General features: G+C 44.5%; 1 protein-coding gene across 3 annotated transcripts in view; it reads left to right on the top strand.

Moving 5' to 3' along the window:
• LOC129699780 (serine/threonine-protein phosphatase with EF-hands 2-like) overlaps window positions 1-20,642 on the top strand; it is a 55,283-nt gene that overhangs the window by 2,508 nt on the left and 32,133 nt on the right. For 2 of the 3 annotated variants that reach the window (XM_055639867.1, XM_055639857.1), the window contains exons 2-4: window positions 9,961-10,054; window positions 13,014-13,040; window positions 19,514-19,641. In XM_055639867.1, the coding sequence (XP_055495842.1) occupies window positions 10,000-10,054; window positions 13,014-13,040; window positions 19,514-19,641 (210 nt within the window). In that variant the 5' untranslated portion in view covers window positions 9,961-9,999. Of the gene's footprint in view, window positions 1-9,960; window positions 10,055-13,013; window positions 13,041-19,513; window positions 19,642-20,642 lie in introns of those variants that run through there. The other variant, XM_055639875.1, reaches the window with a different exon arrangement.

The following is a 20,642-nucleotide window of genomic DNA, read 5'->3' as shown; positions in this document are numbered from 1 at the left end:
CAGGAAATGTGGGAGTGGGATGTCAGGGAATGTCTGTTAGGAGATCAGGAAATGTGGTTGGGAGTTCATGGAATGTGAATTGGATCAGGGCTTGTGGCGGTGGGAAATTATGGAATATCGTGGTGGAATGTCAGGAATGTTGGGGTGGAAGATCATGGAATGTGGGAGTGTGAGATGGGGGAATTCCTGGAGGGAGGTCAAGGATTGTGGGGTTGGATTTTGGGAATGTGTTGGTTCAAGATCAGGGAATGTGCAATGGGAAATCAGGGATTGTAGGAATGGAAAATCAGTGATTATGGTGGGAATGTGCAGTTGGGAGAGCAGGGTATATGGAGTGAGAGATTCGGGATTATGGGGAGGAAGATCAGGGAATGATCCATATCCCTCCATTCCCTTTACATTCATGTGCCTATCTAAAAACCTTTTAAACATTCTATCTGCTTCAGCCGTTACCTCTGGCAGGAGATCTCCCCTCAACCTCTGATGCTCCAGACAAAACAATCCTCTATTTACAGTGCTTCTTCACCTAGCCATCAAGCCAAGGTGCGCTTGAGCTTGGCTCCCAGGGGCAGCGATGGTTGTGCTGCTAAGAATGCCGCTGGCAATCTGATGGGATGGGGTAAGAGGGTTGAGGGGTGATGAGGGTATGTTTGCGGCTTTCAACATCAATGAAAGACTGTTGGGTGGGAGATCAGGGAATGTCAGACAGGGAGATCGAGGGATGAGAGGATGGGAGATCAGGGAATATGGGAGTGCGAGTAACACAATGTTACTCCAGCACTTTATGTCTTTGTTTGTAAATCAGCATCTGTAATTCTTTGTGTCTGCCTTAAGTATTACTGGCCATTCACAATATAAGGTCCCTACCTCACTGCCACTGAATAGCACAGATTGCTGACAACATGTGGGAGTGGGATGTCAGGAAATGTCTGTTAGGAGATCAGGAAATGTGGTTGGGAGTTCATGGAATTCTTGTACAGAGGAGATTTACTAGAATGTTGCCTGGGTTTCAGCAACTAAGTTACAGAGAAAGGTTGAACAAGTTAGGGCTTTATTCTTTGGAGCGCAGAAGGTTAAGGGGGGACTTGATAGAGGTTTTTAAAATGATGAGAGGGATAGACAGAGTTCACGTGGAAAAGCTTTTCCCACTGAGAGTAGGGAAGATTCAAACAAGGGGACATGACATGAGAATTAAGGGACTGAAGTTTAGGGGTAACATGAGGGGGAACTTCTTTACTCAGAGAGTGGTAGCTGTGTGGAATGAGCTTCCAGTGAAGGTGGTGGAGGCAGGTTCGTTTTTATCATTTAAAAATAAATTGGATAGTTTCATATGGATGGGGAATGGAGGGTTATCGGTCTGAGCGCATGGTATATGGGACTAGGGGAGCGTGATTATGTGTTCGGCACGGACTAGAAGGGTCGAGATGGTCTGTTTCCGTGCTGTAAATGTTATATGGTTAGCATGGATTATAAACATCTAACGACTGCATCACACAGTGAGAACTGTACATTTATCTAACTGCCTGCTCCACCGTGAGGACATGCTGGGCTACTTGCTCGTGATCCCAAAGCTCGCATTCTAGTTTTAACTATTCCATTCCCCTTTTCCCAATATCGACAAGAAAATGATCTTAGCACAAAACAAATCTGAAGTCAAGCACTAATCCCGGCACTCTGCCCGCCAGGAGTGTTGTCCACTGATCCTGTTCATCATTAAAGAGTTAGTTGGTGGCCCCTAACATTTCCACAAGAGGCTTCTGTTCACTGCTGCAAGAACATCAAGAATAACATCCATGTGGAAGGAACTGAAAATCCAATTATAGCCGATTGGGTCAGGATTTGGGAAATGTCCAAAGCTTACATGCAACCACATAAAAATAAAGATCCAGAATACATTCAGGCTCCAATGTCTGTGCTAATATGATGCCAATTTAAACTAATCTCTGCTGCCTGCATGTGATCCATAATCCCTCTATTCCCTTGTGGCCATCTGCCTACCCAAAATCCTCAATCACCACTATCGTATATGCCTCCTCCACCACCCCTGGCAAAATATCTCCTCTCAACCTCTAACGTTTCAGAGAAAACATTTGTCCAAACTCTCCTTACAGCTAATGCCTGCTAATCCAGGAAATATTCTGGTAAACCTGCACCCTTTCCATATTCCCCAAGTCCTTCTTGTAATGTGGCAACAAGAACTGCACGTAATACTCCAAATGCAGCAAGCACAGTTTCAGGGCCAGATTTAGATGAAGAGAGGCCCTAAGCTGTTCCACTTATGAGGCCCCCTCCGCGTTGGTTTTCAGCGCTGGCGGCGAGGCAGTGACCGAACAGCCATGGCGGCCAAATCTCCCACAATTCAAAGCGAGGGAGAAAGTGCCCAGCGCCGACCAGTTGCCGTTGCAGCACGCATGCGTAGGGCGGCCGATGATGTGCTGGCCGTGGTTGTGCGCATGTGCAGGGGGGAAGGACGTGCAGGCCGCAGCAATGCGCATGTGCAAGGCGGCCTGCCGTGTCGGCGGATGAGGAGCGAGCGGAGCTTGGCGGCCCGGACACGGATAGCAGCGAGAGATGGAGAGAGAGAGATAGAGAGGGGGGCCCGCCCAGAGTTGAAGGGTAGGTGTCCTGCCTTGACCGGAGGCCCCCTAGACCTCGAGGCCCTAGGCTTAAACTTGTCTAGCTTATAGGTAAATCCGGCCCTGCACAGTTTATAAAGCTACAAAATGAATACCTGACTCTTATACTCTATGCCCCAACTGATGAAGGCAAGCATACCATAAACCTTCTTTACTACTCTATCCAATTTCAGGGAGTCATCGGCTTGGAATCCAAGATCCCTCTGTGCATCAATGCAGTTGTGGATCTTGCCATTAACTATAGATCGACACAAAAAGCTGGAGTAACTCAGCGGGACAGGCATCATCTCCGGAGAGAAGGAATGGGTGATGTTTCAGGTCGAGACCCTTCCTCAAGATCATTACCATTAACTATATTATTTCCCCTTACATTTGACCCCCCAAAGTGCAACACCTCACACTTGTTTGGCTTGAATTCCACCTGTCATTTCTTCGCTCGTAACTTCAACTGATCTATAACCCGCTATATACTTTGATAGCCTTCTTAACTGTTTGCAATTCCACCAATTTTGTCTGCTATCTTCAAATGTAAACACCACCCCATCTACATTTGGTTTACAAAACCCAGTCTGAAGAATGTTTAAGAAGGAAATGCAGATGCTGGAAAATCGAAGGTACACAAAAATGCTGGAGAAACTCAGCGGGTGCAGCAGCATCTATGGAGCAAAAGAAATAGGCAACGTTTCAGGCCGAAACGTTGACTTTTTCCTTCGCTCGATAGATGCTGCTGCACCCGCTGAGTTTCTCCAGCATTTTTGTGTACCTCCAATCTGAAGAATGGTCTCGACCCGACAGGTCACCTATTCCTTTTCTCTAGAAAAGCAGCCTGACCAGCTGATTTTATCCAGCATTTCGTGTTTATCTTCCATCTACATTTACGTTATTTGGGTGAATGGAATAGTTGGTCTTCCTGTTATGAGCACCTTCTTGGTTTCTGGAGCAGGAATTCTGACCTTCCAAAGTACCCGCCCATTCACAGTTAGATAAGTAGTAGCCTTATTTTATTATTATTTGGCAAAAGTAAAATTTTGTTAGATAGGAAAACACTGCAGATGCTATAACTCAACAGGTGAGGGAGAATTGTTGTTTTAGTTTATAGTTTACTTTATTGTCATGTGCACTGAGGTACATTGAAAAGCTTTTGTTGCGTGCTAACCAGCCAGCAGAAAGGCAATGCATGATTACAATCGAGCCATCCACAGGTACAGCCACAGGTACAGATATATGATGAAGGGAATGCCGTTTAGGGCAAGATAAAGTCCAGTAAAGTCCGATTAAAGATAGTCCAAGGGTCTCCAATGAGGCAGATAGTAGCACAGGACAGAACATAGAGGAGAATTAGTGCTGAAAGTTGATAACTTTTCATCAGGTCTAACTTTATCTTCTTATAGATGTTCTCTGTTTTCTGAACAATTTTGGTCCCGTTTCAATTCCATTCACTGCTTTCATTTGATGATATAATAAAACTGGTGCTTATGATTTCATTATGAGATGAAGGACCATTTTACTTTCCATGAGTTCTAAGTGTCTAATTGGCGTTTACTCCAATTTTGAATCCTGGCGAAGAACTGGCCCCACGTAATTAACTCGTACAATTGAATCCACGTTGCTAAGATACGGCTGCAATCTTGAGGTGTAGGTGAGAACCCAATTGGCATGCTGCCAATCAATCAAAAATAATTAGTAAACACTGCCAGAACATCAGCAGCATTCGCACTTGGAAATATATTAAATCAAGCCTGCAGTTAATTATAATGTTAAACATCCGGGAAATCGTCAAAACCCAAAATAACAACCCCTTTGGACGGAATTTCTCTCAGCCTTTTTTCCCCATTTCCCATTTAACTTCAGGAGGAACACTCTTTAAAGGCGAGTGAACAGAGTATTTGTCGAGCTGCAGCTAAAGTCACAAAGAGACGAGGAGATGAAATATCTCCCTAATATGTTCATACGTTCATAAGTTATAGGAGCGGAATTAATCCATTCGGCACAACAAGTCAGCTCTGCCATTCAATCATGGCTGATCTATCTTTCCCTTTCAACCCCATTCTCCTGCCTTCTCCCCATAACCCCTGACACCCGTACTAATCAAGAATCTGTCTATGTCTGCCGTAAAAATATCTATTGACTTGGCCAAATGTTGAAATGGCGTAGCAGGTCAAATTTCCATCGAAAATTAGTCATTTTCACTGGAACTGGAAAAACTTGAGGAGAGCTTGTTGTCTTATGGCCTGCAAAATGATATTGCATTATTTGCTTCCTACCTGGATAGTAGGAAGGTTCTCTCCACTCTGGACAGCCCCTGCTATTAAGACAGCATGTGACCCAGAACCCTATACAGTGAAAACCAAAGATCTTAGAGCGAAGCAAGATAGGTTACTCTCACGCAAACGTGAGGTACGCTCATGGGCGGATTCATGGGTGATTACAGGACACATTTTAGCAAGCTGACTCCGCCATCTTGTTCCGCCATCTTGCTCCGCTTTCTTGCTCCCGCCTTCTTGCTATAAGATCTTTGGTGAAAACATCTGAAGAGATCCGCCTTCCCACCATTGCAAGCACAGCACTAGGAGATGGTGGTTACTATGGGGCATGGCTCTCCCATCCCTATAATTATTCAGCACACAAAGAACATGTGTAGGTACAGGCACAAGCATAATATATATGTACTTACTATGGCCCGACAAAACAGTCAAAATTGAGGCTAACTGTGGATACCTCTGATTTCTAAACTCAATTAAAGAAAGTTCATCAACCTGAAATGTTAATTCTATTTCGCTTCATTGTCTGACCTGCCAGGCATTTCTGGCATTTTCTGTTATTTGATCAAATTCTTTCTCCACTCTGCTCGAATTGAATTGTTTTCCTCACTCTCACCCCCTGAAATTTCAGAGCAGATAGTCAGATAGAGTGCTGGAGTAACTCAGTGGGTCAGGCAGCGTCTCTGGAGAAAAAGGATGGGTAACATTTTGGGTCGGGACCATTCTTCAGACTAAAAGTAGAAGGGTGCATGGCCGTCTGAAGGGGGGGTGCATTGCGTGCGACCGCACCCCCATTTTTTCCCTTAAGAAAAAAATCACCCCCAAAAAAAAAAAAAAAAAAAAAAATCGGAAAAAAAAAATCGGAAAAGAAAAATCAACGTTTCCACTTTGGAAACGGCCAGTTCTCTGTTCTCTCGTCCCCAGGTGGGAGTGGCTGAATCTGAACCCAACGGCTATAACCCCAACACCAGTCGCTGCTGCGGCGGAGCCCGCTCCCCTCGCCTCCCCCCGCTGCCAGGGCCCAAGCCATCTTCACCCACACCACCCCCGCTGACCCGCGCTGGGCCCGCGCCACCCCCGCTGGGCCCAAGCCACCCCCGCTGGACTCATGCCACCCCTGCTGAGCCTACGCCATCCCCGCTGGGCTCACTCCACTCCTGCTGCGTCCACGCCATCCCCGCTGACCCCCTGCTGGGCCCACGCCACCCCTGCTGACCCCTGCTGGGTTCACGCCCCCGCCACCCTCTCTGGGCCCATGCCAACTGTGCCCACGCCACCTGGGCATCTTCTGGGCCCGCACCACCTTCATCTTTGCCCCCCCCCTGCAAGAAAGAGGGGGGATGTGAGAGGGGGGAGGGGGAGAGAGATGGGGAGGGGAGAGGGAAAGGGGGATTATCTTGAGTGAGATTGCAAAATTAAGGTAGGTTTTATAGCTATTATATTTTCTCCTCCATATGAATAATATTAAACAATATCAAATAATATCAAACAATTGGAACTGCTTTCTTTTCCTTGATAACAATACTGAAAAATATGAATTCCATAGTTTGTGACATAAATACACATTTTAATGGGATCATTATATACAGATGTAACATTTCCATTTTGAGATCGGGGGGAGGTGGGCGCTGGGGGCAAATATGCGTCAAGCCGATAGCCTAATCGTTAAAGAGTTAAAAGATAGCCTAATCGATAAAGCGCTGAGAAGAGGAATCTGAGCTGCCAAGGAAAGATACTCTGAGAAGTTGAGGAGCAAGTTCTCAGCTAATGACTCTTCTTCAGTTTGGAAGGGCATGCAAGAAATCACCAGCTATAAGAGGAAAGCCCCCCGCTCTTTGGACAATCGTCAGCTGACAAACAACCTGAATGAGTTTTACTGCAGGCTTGAAAATCAGAAACATAACCCTGAAACTGCCTCCCAAACAAAAACAGCCAGACCCCAGTCTGCAAAGAATGGACCCTGCACCCTCTCCTTCCCATTCACCACTTCACACCTACTTAAGGCAAGACTCCAGTATGAAAAGAGTGGAACCTTTCCCACCCCACCCAACCACTTCACACCCACTCACAGCCTGACCTCAGTCTGCAAAGACTGGGCCCTTCTACACCCACCCCACTCCAATCACCACTTCACACCCAATGACTGCACCTCCACAGACACCTCTGTCAAGCTTCTCAAGTTTGTGGATGACACACCCTGATTGGACTGATCCAGGATGGGGATCTCTGTACTCTTTTCAGTTTGACATCTTTCCTATAACATGGTGCCCAGAACTGAACACAATATTATAAATGCGGTCTCACCAACGTCTTATACAACTGCAACATGACCTCCCAACTTTTATACTCAATACTCTGACTGATGAGGGCCAAAGTGCCAAAATACTTTTTGACCACCTGATATACCTGCGACACGACCTTCAAGGAACCATGCAACCATCAACCATTCCTCTGCCCACCTGGCTAATTGATCCAGATCCTACTTCAATCTTTCACAACCATCTTCACTATCTGCAAACTTCTCACTTCTGTATCATCAGCAAACTTGCTAATCTTGCCTGTTCTGTGATGTTTCAGAGTGCTGGAGTAACTCAGCGGGTCAGGCTGAGTATAGAAGTTGGGAGGCCATTTTGCAGTTGCATAAGAAGTTGGTGAGGCCGCATTCAGAGTATTGTGTTCAGTTCTGGGCATCATGTTATAGGAAAGATGTCATCAAACTGGAAAGGGTACAGTGAAGATGTCTAGTCCTGGCTACAGTACAATGTAGCCAGGACTAGAGGGCCAGAGCTATTGGGAGAGGTTGAGTAGGCTGGGACTCTATTTCATGGAGCACAGGAGGGATGATCTAATAGAGGTGTATAAAATCATGATTTGAATAGATATGGTTGAGTCTTTTGCCCAGAGTAAGTGAATCGAGGAGCAGAGGACATAAGTTTAAGGTGAAGGGCAAAAGATTTAAGAATCTGAGGGTTATGTTTTTCACACAAAGGGTGATAGGTGTATGGAACAAGCTGCCAGAGGAGGTAGTTGTGGCAGGGACTATCGCAACATTTAAGAAACAGTTAGACAGGTACATGGATAGGACAGATTCAGAGGGATATGGATCAAACGTGGGCAGGTGGGACTAGTGCAGATGGGACATGCAGGGCCAAAGGGCATGTTTCCACACTGTATCACTCTATGACTATCGTTCCCTCTCAAACCCATTTCCTGCCTTCTCCCCATTACCTCTGACACCCGTATCAATCAAGAATCTATCAATCTCCTCCTGAAAAATGTCCATTAACTTGACCTCCACAGCTGTCTGTGGCAATGAATTCCACAGTTCACCACCCTCTGACTTAAGAAATTCCTGCTCATCTCCTTCCTAAAGGAGTATCTTTTAATTCTGAGGCTGTGGCCACTGGTCCTAGACTCTCCCACTAGTGGAAACATCCTCTCCAAATCCACTCCATCCAGGTTTTTACCAGGCTGGGACAGACGGCAACAGCTTCACACCGTGTCCCAAAGCTTGTGTCCTGTCCTGCATCACCCAAGGCAGCAGAGACGTTATAGGAGAGGGCAAGCACCGTAACAAAGTAGCTCACGATGGTTTGGGTAACATTCAGAAATGTCTATGCATGGCACATCATGAATATTACTGAAGAACGGTCTTGCCCCGAACTATAATCTATACCTTTTCTCCACAGATGCTACCTGACTCACTGAGTTACTCCAGCTCCAGCACTCTGTGACACATCACCTATCCATGTTCTCCACAGATGCTGCCTGACCCGCTGAGTTACTCCAGCACTGTGTGAAACATCGCCTATTCATATTCTCCGCAGATGCTGCCTGACCCGCTGAGTTACTCCAGCACTTTATGACTATTTCCCTTCACCCATCTGCCCAAGCTCACTCTCCGCCCTCCTTTCCTATGTTCCTTTCCACCCATAAACCTCTCCCTGCCTTTACATTTCACTCCTCTTTCAAATTTGCTCTACTTATACACATGCATTTTTCTTCTTCACTTTTTAGTCATAGAATGATGCAGTGTGGAAACAGGCCCTTCAGCCCAACTTGCCCACACCGACCAACATGTCCCATCTATACTAGTCCCACTCACACGCGTTTGGCCCATATCCATCAAAATCTGTCCTATCCGTGTACGTGTCCAAATGTCTCTTAAACATTAGGATAGTCCCAGCCTTAACTACCTCCTCTGGCAGCTCGTTACATACACCCAGCACCCTTTGTGTGAAAAAGCTACCTCAGATTCCTGTTAATTTCTGAAATATTGGTCATAAATTTGGTGCAAAAATGCTCCAAAACAAGGCTCAGAATGGATCAGAGAGCATCTAAAACCCCTGAGCTTCCAGGGCCCTTAAGAGGGCCCTGGATCCCGGCATCGAGGGACTTCACGCTTCGCGCTCGTGATGCGTGCAGTGCACACATTATTTCACATTAGGTATTTTGTAATCCTGTCATGCCACCCCCCTTTTTGTAAAGCTTCCTACGGGACTGGGGTGGGAGCTGGAGTTAAGAAAAGGCCAGAGCAAAGCAGGGCTGGCAAGGAAAGGTGGGGCCCATAATGACCCATTGTAGGCTGGGGAAGAGGTGATAACAAGGGATACTAGTAGGACAACTAGGATAGAGAAGGGAGGGAAGGCAGGGGTTACTTGAAATTGGAGACGTCAACAATTTTAGAATTGTCCAGTTTCACTCTTAATATTCCTTGTGTAAACTAAATGCCCTAAATGTTAGACCTTTTGAAGTATTTTTCCAATGCTGAAGTTCACTCTATGTCTCTTTGCTTAGTCTTTGCTTATGCATTCTGTGCCAAGGACATGATGTAGGCGCTAGCATGTTCCATTGCACAGTGATTTATATATGTAAAAATAAACTATTTCTTGAAGATTTAGAAAGATAGAGAGACTTAGATTTAGCTCTTAGGGCTAAGGGAATGAAGGGATATGGGAAAAAATCCGGAACGGGGTACTGATTTTGGATGATCAGCCATTATCATATTGAATGGCTCGAAGGGCCGAAAGGCCTACTCTTGCACCTATTTTCTATGTTTCTAGGGCGAAAGAAGAAAAAAGATTTTGGAAGAACACAAAATCATGGGATGTGGTAATTCTAGAGTTAAATTTAAATCAACGAAGAAGGTAACAAAAGGTAAGGATGGATATTACTTACACAGCTGTTGCTCATATGGCATAATGGAAATACAGTATTGTTGCTTTTAGAAGACATATCTATCGCACAGTTAATATTAGAGCACAATTTACTCTTTGAGTACTATTTTATCCTTATTAACTAATTTTCATTAAGTTTGGTGTTTCCGTTACAATATAGTACAATTGCAACCCCTAACTTGATTAGCATAAATTTCAACACTTTATGTGTTGCAAATCTTTATCTTCATAATTTTATATCTCCCCACACAGAATGTCCTGCGACACCGCAATTCCTTACAAATTCAATTAAAATGTAGCCATTGTGGATTTAAATTATAACATCACTTTAGTGGATTCCCCTCTACCACTTATCTGCACTAGAAGTAATCTATTAGAGGGGGAGAGGGAGGTAGGACAAGCAGGAACAATATACATAGAGATGATAGTTCCATTCAAATATATTTGACAATATGTAAATGTTTAGTTTAGTTTAGTTTAGAGATACAGCGTGGAAACAGGCCCTTTGGCCCACCGGGTCTGTGCAGACCAGGAATCCCCACCCATTCACACTATCCTACACACACTAGGGACAATTTATAATTTTTATCAACCCAATTAACCCACAAACCTGTACGTCTTTGGGTTGTGGGATGAAACCCGAGATCCCGGAAAAAACCCACGCTGGTCTCGGGGAGAGCATAAAAACTCCGCACAGATAGCACCCATAGTCAAGATCGAACCAGGGTCTCTGGCACTGTAAGGCAACAACTCTACTGCTGTGCCACACACCACCCCTCTGATGCTCACCATTGGTCTTGCTCAGCCTCCTCTTGTTTCTTCCAGATGAGCAGCAATTTTAATACTTCTGCATTTCCCCTTTAATGGGGCAGGCTTTTAGTTTACTGAATGTAAACAAGTTCTATGTATTTGTTGAGATGTTAGATTGATCAACATGGTTTATCAATGTCAACCACCTGGGAGTCCTGAATGGTGGACCAAAATGAACAGAACTAGTGTATCCAGCTGTGGGTCAGCTCATTCCAAGAACAACTCAAAGCGGAAATCTACATTCTGGCTTGGTATACAGATCACTGTGTATCATAATAATCTTATTCAGGCACAAGAAGGGTGTGATTCAAATCTGGAAGTGCAAGCCCCAAAAGGAAATAGTTATGAATTGTAAACTAATATGAAAAGATCAAATGCCATCCACTTGAACTAAATCTATAAGATAGTTGATGGAAATGTTTTGCAAATAAATGTGCCAATGTAAAGGTTTTCAATGCTGATCAGATGGAAGATCTAGATCAGATCTAGACAAATGGCAGAAGTGCACCACTATATACAGATGTGGGGCTCCTCAACCCTTGTCAATAAACCAGCTATCTGGGCCATAGCAAATGGAGAGTGTACATAAAGGACACAAAAAACATTTTTAGGAAGGAATACCTACACCATCCAAGTGGGTTTAGAAGCCAGCTTTGGAAGCTCTTAACTATGATAATTATACATTGCTACATATACTAAACACAAACCTGGTATGTGCGGGTACATAGCTCCTTGAAAATGGTGCCTCAGCTAGATAGGCTTTCATCAATGAGTATTGAGTATTGAGTATAGAAGTTGGTATGTTACATGGATAAGACAGGTTTGGAGGGATATGGACCAAGCATTGGAAAGTGGGACTAGTGTAGCTGGGACATTGTTGGCCAGTGTGGGCGGGTTGGGCTGAAGGGCCTGTTTCCTCACTGTATCACTCTATGACTCTTTGTTACAATTGTACAAGTTTGGAGTATTGTGTTCAGTTTTGGTCCTTGCTATAGGAAGGATGTTGTTAAGCTGAAAAGAGTGCAGGGACGATTTAGGAGAATGTTGTCAGGACGAGGGCCTGAGCTATATGGAAAAGTTGGGCTGGCTAGCACTTTATTCCTTCCAGCACAGGAAGAAGAGGCATGATATTATAGAGTTGTATAAGATTATGAGGGGAATTGATAGAGTAGATGCACAAAGTCTTAATTTCAGAGTAGAGGAATCAAAAACCAGTGGACATAGGATTAAGGTGAGAGGGAAATATGTAATAAGATCCTGAAGAACAGCTTTTTCACACAGAGGGTAGTGGGTATATGGAACGAGCTGCCAGAGAAGGTAGTTGAGGCAAGTACAATAACAACATTTAAAAGATATTTGGACAGATATTGTATATGGATAGGAGAGGTTTAGAGGGACACAGGTCACAGGCTGGTGGGTCTAGTGTCGATGGGGCATTTTGGTCAGCATGGGCAAGATGGGCCAAAGATCCTGTTTACAGGCTATATGACTGACTCTAAACTGATCAAAAGACATTGAACTATATATACAATAATATTGGTCATTTTTTGTATGTGCTTTCATTGTACATTGTGCCTTGTACATTGTGCCTTGTACATTGTGCCTTGTATATTGTGCCTTGTACATTGTGCCTTGTACATTGTGCCTTGTACATTGTGCCTTGTACATTGTGCCTTGTACATTGTGCCTTGTATATTGTGCCTTGTACATTGTGCCTTGTACATTGTGCCTTGTACATTGTGCCTTGTACATTGTGCCTTGTACATTGTGCCTTGTACATTGTGCCTTGTACATTGTGCCTTGTACATTGTACATTGTGCCTTGTACATTGTGCCTTGTACATTGTGCCTTGTATATTGTGCCTTGTATATTGTGCCTTGTATATTGTGCCTTGTACCTTGTATTGTGCCTTGTATATTGTGCCTTGTACATTGTGCCTTGTACATTGTGCCTTGTACATTGTGCCTTGTACATTGTGCCTTGTACCTTGTACATTGTGCCTTGTACATTGTGCCTTGTACATTGTACATTGTGCCTTGTACATTGTGCGTGTTGTACATTGTACATTGTGCCTTGTACATTGTGCCTAATTGTTTGAATGACATCACATTTCTGCTTCTTTGTCCTAGAACATCACCAATGCACAGCTGGGACAGGTAAGAAATAATAACAATGATCCCATTGATTCCTTTAAACGATTCATATAAATATTAGATTTGTATTCATCTTCTGTCTTTACCCTTAACTTAACGTTGATCAGATGCACAGTAGTGTAGGTTCGACAAGATACATAGTCCTCATGCACTGCCTTGCAAGTTGTAACACCAAAAATGGTGCTACAGTTATATAGATTCAAGGCTAGATCTAACGAAGGCCCAAGTTATGAACTATGCCTCATTGCACATAAACATTTGGGTTGCAGCATTGTTTAAAAATAAGTAGAGTGCACTTAAAATATTGTACGATATAATCATTTTTAATCACCCAGTTATGGTACTTCAAGGACATCTTAGAATCATCAGTTGTAGAAAAAAAAAGTCATATTGCAGCTTTAATGGACTTTGGTTACACCATATTTGGAGCGATCATTCACCCTATCTATTCATAGAAACATAGAAACATAGAAATTAGGTGCAGGAGTAGGCCATTCGGTACTTCGAGCCTGCACCGCCATTCAATATGATCATGGCTGATCATCCAACTCAGTATCCCGTACCTGCCTTCTTTCCATACCCTCTGATCCCCTTAGCCACAAGGGCCACATCTAACGCCCTCTTAAATATAGCCAATGAACTGGCCTCAACTACCCTCTGTGGCAGAGAGTTCCAGAGATCCACCACTCTCTGTGTGAAAAAAGTTCTTCTCATCTTGGTTTTAAAGGATTTCCCCCTTATCCTTAAGCTGTGACCCCTTGTCCTAGACTTCCCCAACATTCCCGCAGCTGCCTGTCCAGGTAAGAAGAATTTTAAAGTAATCCCATAAGATCCCCTTCAATCTCCATAAATTCTAGAGATTTGTATTAAACCAAGTCTTTACCCATAAGCCAGTCCGTTGATCAGATGAATCAGTCTGGTGAAGGTTCTCAAGCATCCCTCTATGGCAATAATGTCACTTCCTTGCAGATTTGGAGAGCCAAAAATGGTGTACGCAATACTCCAGGTGTGGTCTCACCAAGACCCAAGTACAACTGCAGTAGAACCTCCCTGCTCCTATACTCAAATCCTTTTGCTATGAAAGCTAACATACCATTCGCTTTCTTCACTGCCTGCTGCACCTGCATGCCTACTTTCAATGACTGGTGTACCATGACACCCAGGTCTCGCTGCATCACCAATTTTCCTAATCGGCCACCATTTAGATAATAGTCTGCTTTCCTGTTTTTGCCACCAAAATGGATAACCTCACATTTATCCACATTATACTGCATCTGCCAAACATTTGCCCACTCACCCAGCCTATCCGTCACCTTGCAAACATAGAAACATCCTCCTCAGGTGCTAACACTAGGCCCCCAGCTTAGTGTCGATCCGCAAACCATTCAATATGCCTCAAATGGCTCATCCAGATCATTAATATATATTGTAAATAGCTTCTCTCCATAGCCCTCTGATCCTTGCGGTAGCCCACTAGTCACATGCCCTCCATCTTAAAAGGACCCGTTTACTGGCCTCACTCCCTTGTGGCAGAGAGTTCCAGAGATTCACCACTCTCTGCCAGCTCATCTCGTTCTCTATCCACATCAATACTGAACCCCTGCATCCGTGTGCTTTAAGTTTGTATACTAATCTCTTATGTGGAAACCTTGTCGAAAGCCTTCTGGAAGTCCAGATACACCACATCCACTGGTTCCCCTCATGATTTTATACACCTCTATAAGATCACCTCTCAGCATCCTGAGGTCCACAGAATAAAAAGTCTAGCCCGCCCAACCTCTCCCTGACAGTAGACATAGGGACTCGAGTCCAGGTGACATTCTTGTAAATCCCTCTCTGGCAATTTTCCTTCCTCAGATTTAAAGACCAACTGTAGGCTTCTGCGTCCAGGTGTGGTACCACCATGTGGTTGTAAAGTAGGTAGAGCCCCCTATTCTTTACTCAAATCCATTGGCGCAGCAGCAGAGTTGCTTCGCTTTCTTTACTGCAGCGCCGGCACCCCATGCCTACCATGCCGACTACAGGTACTGTGACACTCAGGTCTTTGTACTGTTCTCCCCGTGGCCTAATCGGCCACAATTTAGATAAGATGCTTCGGTTTTTGCCACCAAAAGAAACATAGAAACTAGAAACATAGAAATTAGGTGCAGGAGTAGGCCATTCGGCCCTTCGAGCCTGCACCGCCATTCAATATGATCATGGCAGATCATCCAACTCAGTATCCCGTACCTGCCTTCTCTCTATACCCTCTGATCCCCTTAGCCACGAGGGCCACATCTAACTCCAGATCATTAATATATAGCCAATGAACTGGCCTCGACTAACCTCTGCGGCAGAGAGTTCCAGAGATTCACTGCCCGCTCTGTGAAAAAAACCCGTTTTTCTCATCTCTTTGCTTAAAGGTTTTCCAGCCAGTTCTAAGCTGTGACCCCTTACTGGACTTCCCCAACATCGGTGAGCAAGTTTCCTGCATCTAGCCTGTCCAACCCCTTAAAAATTTTGTAAGTTTCTATAAGATCCCCTCTCAATCTCCTAAATTCTAGAGAGTATAAACCAAGTATATCCAGTCTTTCTTCATAAGACAGTCCTAACATCCCAGGAATCAGTCTGGTGAACCTTCTCTGCACTCCCTAGTATGGTATCGAGTCCAATACTTGTAAATTCCTCAGATTTTTCCACCAAAACTGTAAAAGTACTCCAGTTGTGGGCTTCTGTGTCAAGACCCTGTACAACTGTAAAGTAGGCAGAGCCCCTGTATCCTATGGGCAAATCACGGTGGCGCAGCAGCTAGAGTTGCTGCATTACAGCGAATTCAGCGCTGGAGACCCAGCTTCCATGCCGACTACAGGTGCTGTCTGTTACGGAGTTTGTACGTTCTCCCCGTGGCCTGTGTGGGTTTTCTCCGAGATCTTCGGTTTCCTCCAACACTCCAAAGACGTACAGGTTTGTAGGTTAATTGGCTTGGTAAATGTAAAAATTGTCCCTAATGTGTGTGGGACAGTGTTAATATGCAGGGATTGCTGGTCGGCACGGACCCGGTGGGTCGAAGGGCCTGTTTCTGTGCTGTATCTCTAAAATTAAAACTTAAAACTAAAACTAAAACAAGGGACTGCAGAGACCTGAATCTTGAGCAAAAACCAAAATGCTGGGGGAGCGCAGTGGGCTAGGCATGTCTGTGGACGGAAATAGTCAGTCGATTTTTTGGGCCAAGACCCTTCCCTTCGATATTATTTTCCGTTCCAACAGGATCATGTTTTGACTGCACATATACATATATAGACAGAGATGGCTGTCCATGCACCATATATTTACTTCTCCCCTCTGTGCAGATCTGGGTGTGCCGACTCTGCAGAGAGGACTTTGTACACTCTTGAGCAAATGTCACCTGTCCCACATCACTATGTACTTGCTTTCCCTCTTTTTAATGTCTATTCGAGGTTTCCCTTTGAGATACCAATTCAGTCATGGGAAATGGCCAAAAAAATGACAAAGACTGGTGAGAGCCTTTTGGTCAGCCTATAGGTCCACCTTAGAAATCAACCAACACCGTAGATTGGTATCCAGGAAGAACGTGATAGCGGTTTTCATTCCCTTTTTACAAAGGAAACATGATTACACAAGCATTTGATAAGATTGTGGTAGAATTATAAGAACACAGAGTATGGGGAAGGAAGAAGTTCACTTGGTGTACTGTCAAAGACCTGAATAGAACTTTGAGCTAAAATCTATTTCAAACAGATGATAAAAATATCTCTCCCCTTTGCTGAGAATTTTGGGCTGGGTAATTGGTCCAACCACACTTCCATTCAAGAATGATGGGTGATTTTGACATTTGTTTTCTGGACTGGAGGCCTGTGGCCCGTGGTGTGCATACAGTGATCGGTGCCAGGACTACTGCTGTTTGTTCTCCTTATCAATGATTTAGATGAGCATATACAAGGCATGGCTAGTAATGATAAATACAGGTACAACTATAAATATCATGGTGAATGTCGAACAGCACATTTATGCAAGATTGTAGTGCAATTAGAAGTAGAGCGATGAACATTAAAACACATAACGGAATAGCTGAATGAGATAAGAGTGAGAGTAGGTGGTAGCTCCTCCAGGTAGGGGTGTGAAAAAGGTGATAGCAGTGGGGAAGAAAATGTTCTTAAGTCTGGATGTTCAAGGAAAAACAAGAGAGAAAAGGGATGATCAGAGTAGCAGACGTCCTTGATTCTACTTCCAGCCTTCCTGATGCAACACACTGTGAAGATGAACTGGTGTTGTGGAACTAATCTTGGAAATGTGTTTGAAATCTAGAAATCCCGTAAGATGTTCCAAGCTGATCTTTACCCTGGTCCCAGATCATGCCACAACTAATGATAGTAAATCATTAGTAAAATAAATGATCGCTAAAACAATTAAATTAATCTGTCGCAGTCTGACTATTCAATCAAGTTAGCAATAAATTATCTCCTCGATCTCTTGGTCATTTTCATTAAATTCACCTTGGTAGAGAAGCTATGATTCACTTCACAGATGCCAATAGTGGTTGACATGAGGACAGCTCAGATGTCGTGGTGCTCTGTTGTCCCTGAACACGAGCAGTTGAGGGGTCGTCTCTGTAATGCACAGTCCATCAGCAGTTGCCTTTCTGCTCTCTTCGAGAGCTTCAAAGTTGACTCTTTGCAACAACGGTCCTGTTAATGTTTTGTGGCCACATTGATGGACATATGGATTTGGTGATTGTCAGTCCAGCAGTTACCTGTGTCATGTAGGTAATGCAGCTTCTTCAGGCCGTCTTGCTTGGCCAATAATATAGTCTAACAGGTGCCAGTGTTTGGAAAGGGGCGTTGCATGTCCACTTGTGCTTCTGGTGTAAAATCAACTTCAATGTACTGTACAAGTGTAGCCGTTGGACAATTGTAAGAGTGTTTAGAGATATGGCTTGGAAATAGACCCTTGGTCCCACTGGAACCACTACAACCATCGATCACTCGTTCATACTATTTCTATGTTATCCCACTCTCTCATCCACTCCCTGTGTACTAGGGTCATACGAGATAGGAGCAGAATTAGGCCATTCGGCCCATCGTCTCCACCGCCATTCAATTATGGCTGATCTATCTCTCCCTCCTAACCCTATTCTCCTGCCTTCTCCCCATAACCTCTGAAACCCATACTAATCAAGAATCTATTTATCTCTGCCTTAAATATATCCACTGGCTTTGCCTCGACAGCCTTCTGTGGCAATGAATGACATAGATTCACCACCAGATTCACCATGCCTGACTAAAGACTCATCGGACCACTCAAAATGATAAAGGAGCAGATGGCACGGTGTGGAGAACAACCTGCCTGATAGTCGGCCTATGTATCACTCACGACCCCAGCTGCCAAGCTACAGGACTGGGTCAAAGGCTGCTCCATCCCTTGCACACAGGCACACCCTTGCAACTTTTTCTCCATTGCGTATTTCTTAATCATTCGCCACTTCAACCTTAGTAAAAATCATGAATTAGTTAGAATACCGTTACATTTTGTTTGTAATTTTTGCGTTTCTGCTCCTAAGTCCTATGGTCACTACAGTGGGAAATTAAAAGAGTTGCTGGATATTAGTTCTTCAGGATTGGGGATTTGCACTGGTCCCCATGCATGTGGGTGAACTATGGCTGGCAGGGAGGAGTAGAAAGGCAAGTAGTCTCTGTGCCATGCCTCTTGCAGCCTCCTGCTAGTGGGGATCCTGTAGCTGGTGACCACACCCACATGATAATATATCCTGTAAAGAGCAGGGCTGAAAGCACTTTGGACAAAGTCACCTTTCACTGCTACCCCATCAGAACGAGGAGAATACAAGAGAGGGTGTTGAGTGTTTAACTATCATATGCACTGGGACTGGAACTGGAACAATGCAATTCTTACTTGCTGCACATTTACAGGCCCGTTAACACAATAACGCAACATAGAACTTCAATGGTACACAAAAATGCTGGCAATGGAGGAGACCCAGAGTGAGCAACACCGGAAATTGGAGGAACAGCACCTCATATTCCGCCTGGGTTGCTTGCGTCCGGATGGCATGAACGTTGAATTCTCCCAGTTTTGCTAGCCCTTGCTGTCTCCTCCCCTTCCTTAACCCCCGAGTTGTCTCCTCCCATCCCCCCACCCTCGGGCTCCTCCCCCTCCCTTTTTCCTTCCTTCTCCCCCCCACCCCCCATCAGTCTGACGAAGGGTTTCGGCCCGAAACGTCGCCTATTTCCTTCGCTCCATAGATGCTGCTGCACCCGCTGAGTTTCTCCAGCATTTTTGTGTACCTTCGATCTTCCAGCATTTGCAGTTCCTTCTTGAACACAAAGAACTTCAATGTTCTGTTTCAGGACATATGACAATAAAACTCTCGATTCTTGAAATAAAGTATACAAGATACAAGCAGCCACCGTGCATTATCTTCCAACTGCTTGTATCGTGTTTGTGTATTTTGCTCTTCACAGCTATCAGGGCAGCCATTCTCATCCAGCGGTGGTATCGGCAGTACGCGGCACGGATGGAGGTACGCAGGCGGTGTACCTGGACCATTTTCCAATCCATCGAATATGCAGGGGAGCAGGACCAGATCAAGGTAAGGATGAGGAGACTCCGCTTTTGGAAAACTCCTACCGCTAGGATCATTCCAGGCACGGTGCCTCTTACACACATCTCACAGTACCCAGTCTCAAAGTGCATATAGATTGTGATATTTGCACTAGCTAGCAGTGCAGGGGGAAATTAAATACATCCATTTGACCCTGATGGCATATCAGGACCATTTGGGAGCTTTTTGAAAATAGCAATGTGAGACATACACTAACCAAGCATACGTACAAAACTTAATTTAATAATTTGGACGTCAAGGTGGCGCAGCGGGAAAGTTGCTGCCTTACAACGGCAGAGACCCGGGTTCGATCCTGACTAGGGGTGCTGTCTGTACGGAGTTCGTATGTTCTTCCCATGACTGTTTAGGTTTTCTTCAGGTGCTTCAGTTTTCTCCCACAGTCCAAAGACATACAAGTTAATTGCCTTAGATAATGATTGTAAATTGTCCCTAGTGTAGTACAAATAAATTGTGTGTAGGATATGGGGATCACTGGTCGGCGCAGACTCGGTGGGCCAAAGGGCCTGTTTTCGCACTGTATCTCTAAACTAAACTAAATTGAACTTACATTAGAAAGCACTGACCTTGGCTCCCTCTAATTGTCCGACCGAAAAGGCTAATGAATATACAATGTGAAAAGCACATTCGATCTATGGTGTCTAATGATTTTAGCAAAGGCAATTGTGATTAGCTTCAGTCATATAGAGATGAACTTGCCAGAGTTCCAGATCCTATTTGCTATCCATGGCTCCGTTTTGGGAGTGCATGTTTCAGCAGCAAATAGAAAACATAGAAAAATAGATGCAGGAGTAGGCCATTCGGCCCTTCGAGCCAGCACCACCATTCAATATGATCATGGCTGATCATCTAACATCAGTACCCTGTTCCTGCTTTCTCCCCATATCCCTTGATTTCTTTAGCCCTAAGAGCTAAATCTACCTCTCTCTTGAAAACATCCAGTGAATTGGCCTCCACTGCCCTCTGTGGCA

The sequence above is a fragment of the Leucoraja erinacea genome, chromosome 1 (genome assembly GCF_028641065.1).
Source record: "Leucoraja erinacea ecotype New England chromosome 1, Leri_hhj_1, whole genome shotgun sequence".
NCBI lineage: Eukaryota > Metazoa > Chordata > Chondrichthyes > Rajiformes > Rajidae > Leucoraja > Leucoraja erinaceus.
This window is presented reverse-complemented; position numbering and strand designations above follow the sequence as displayed.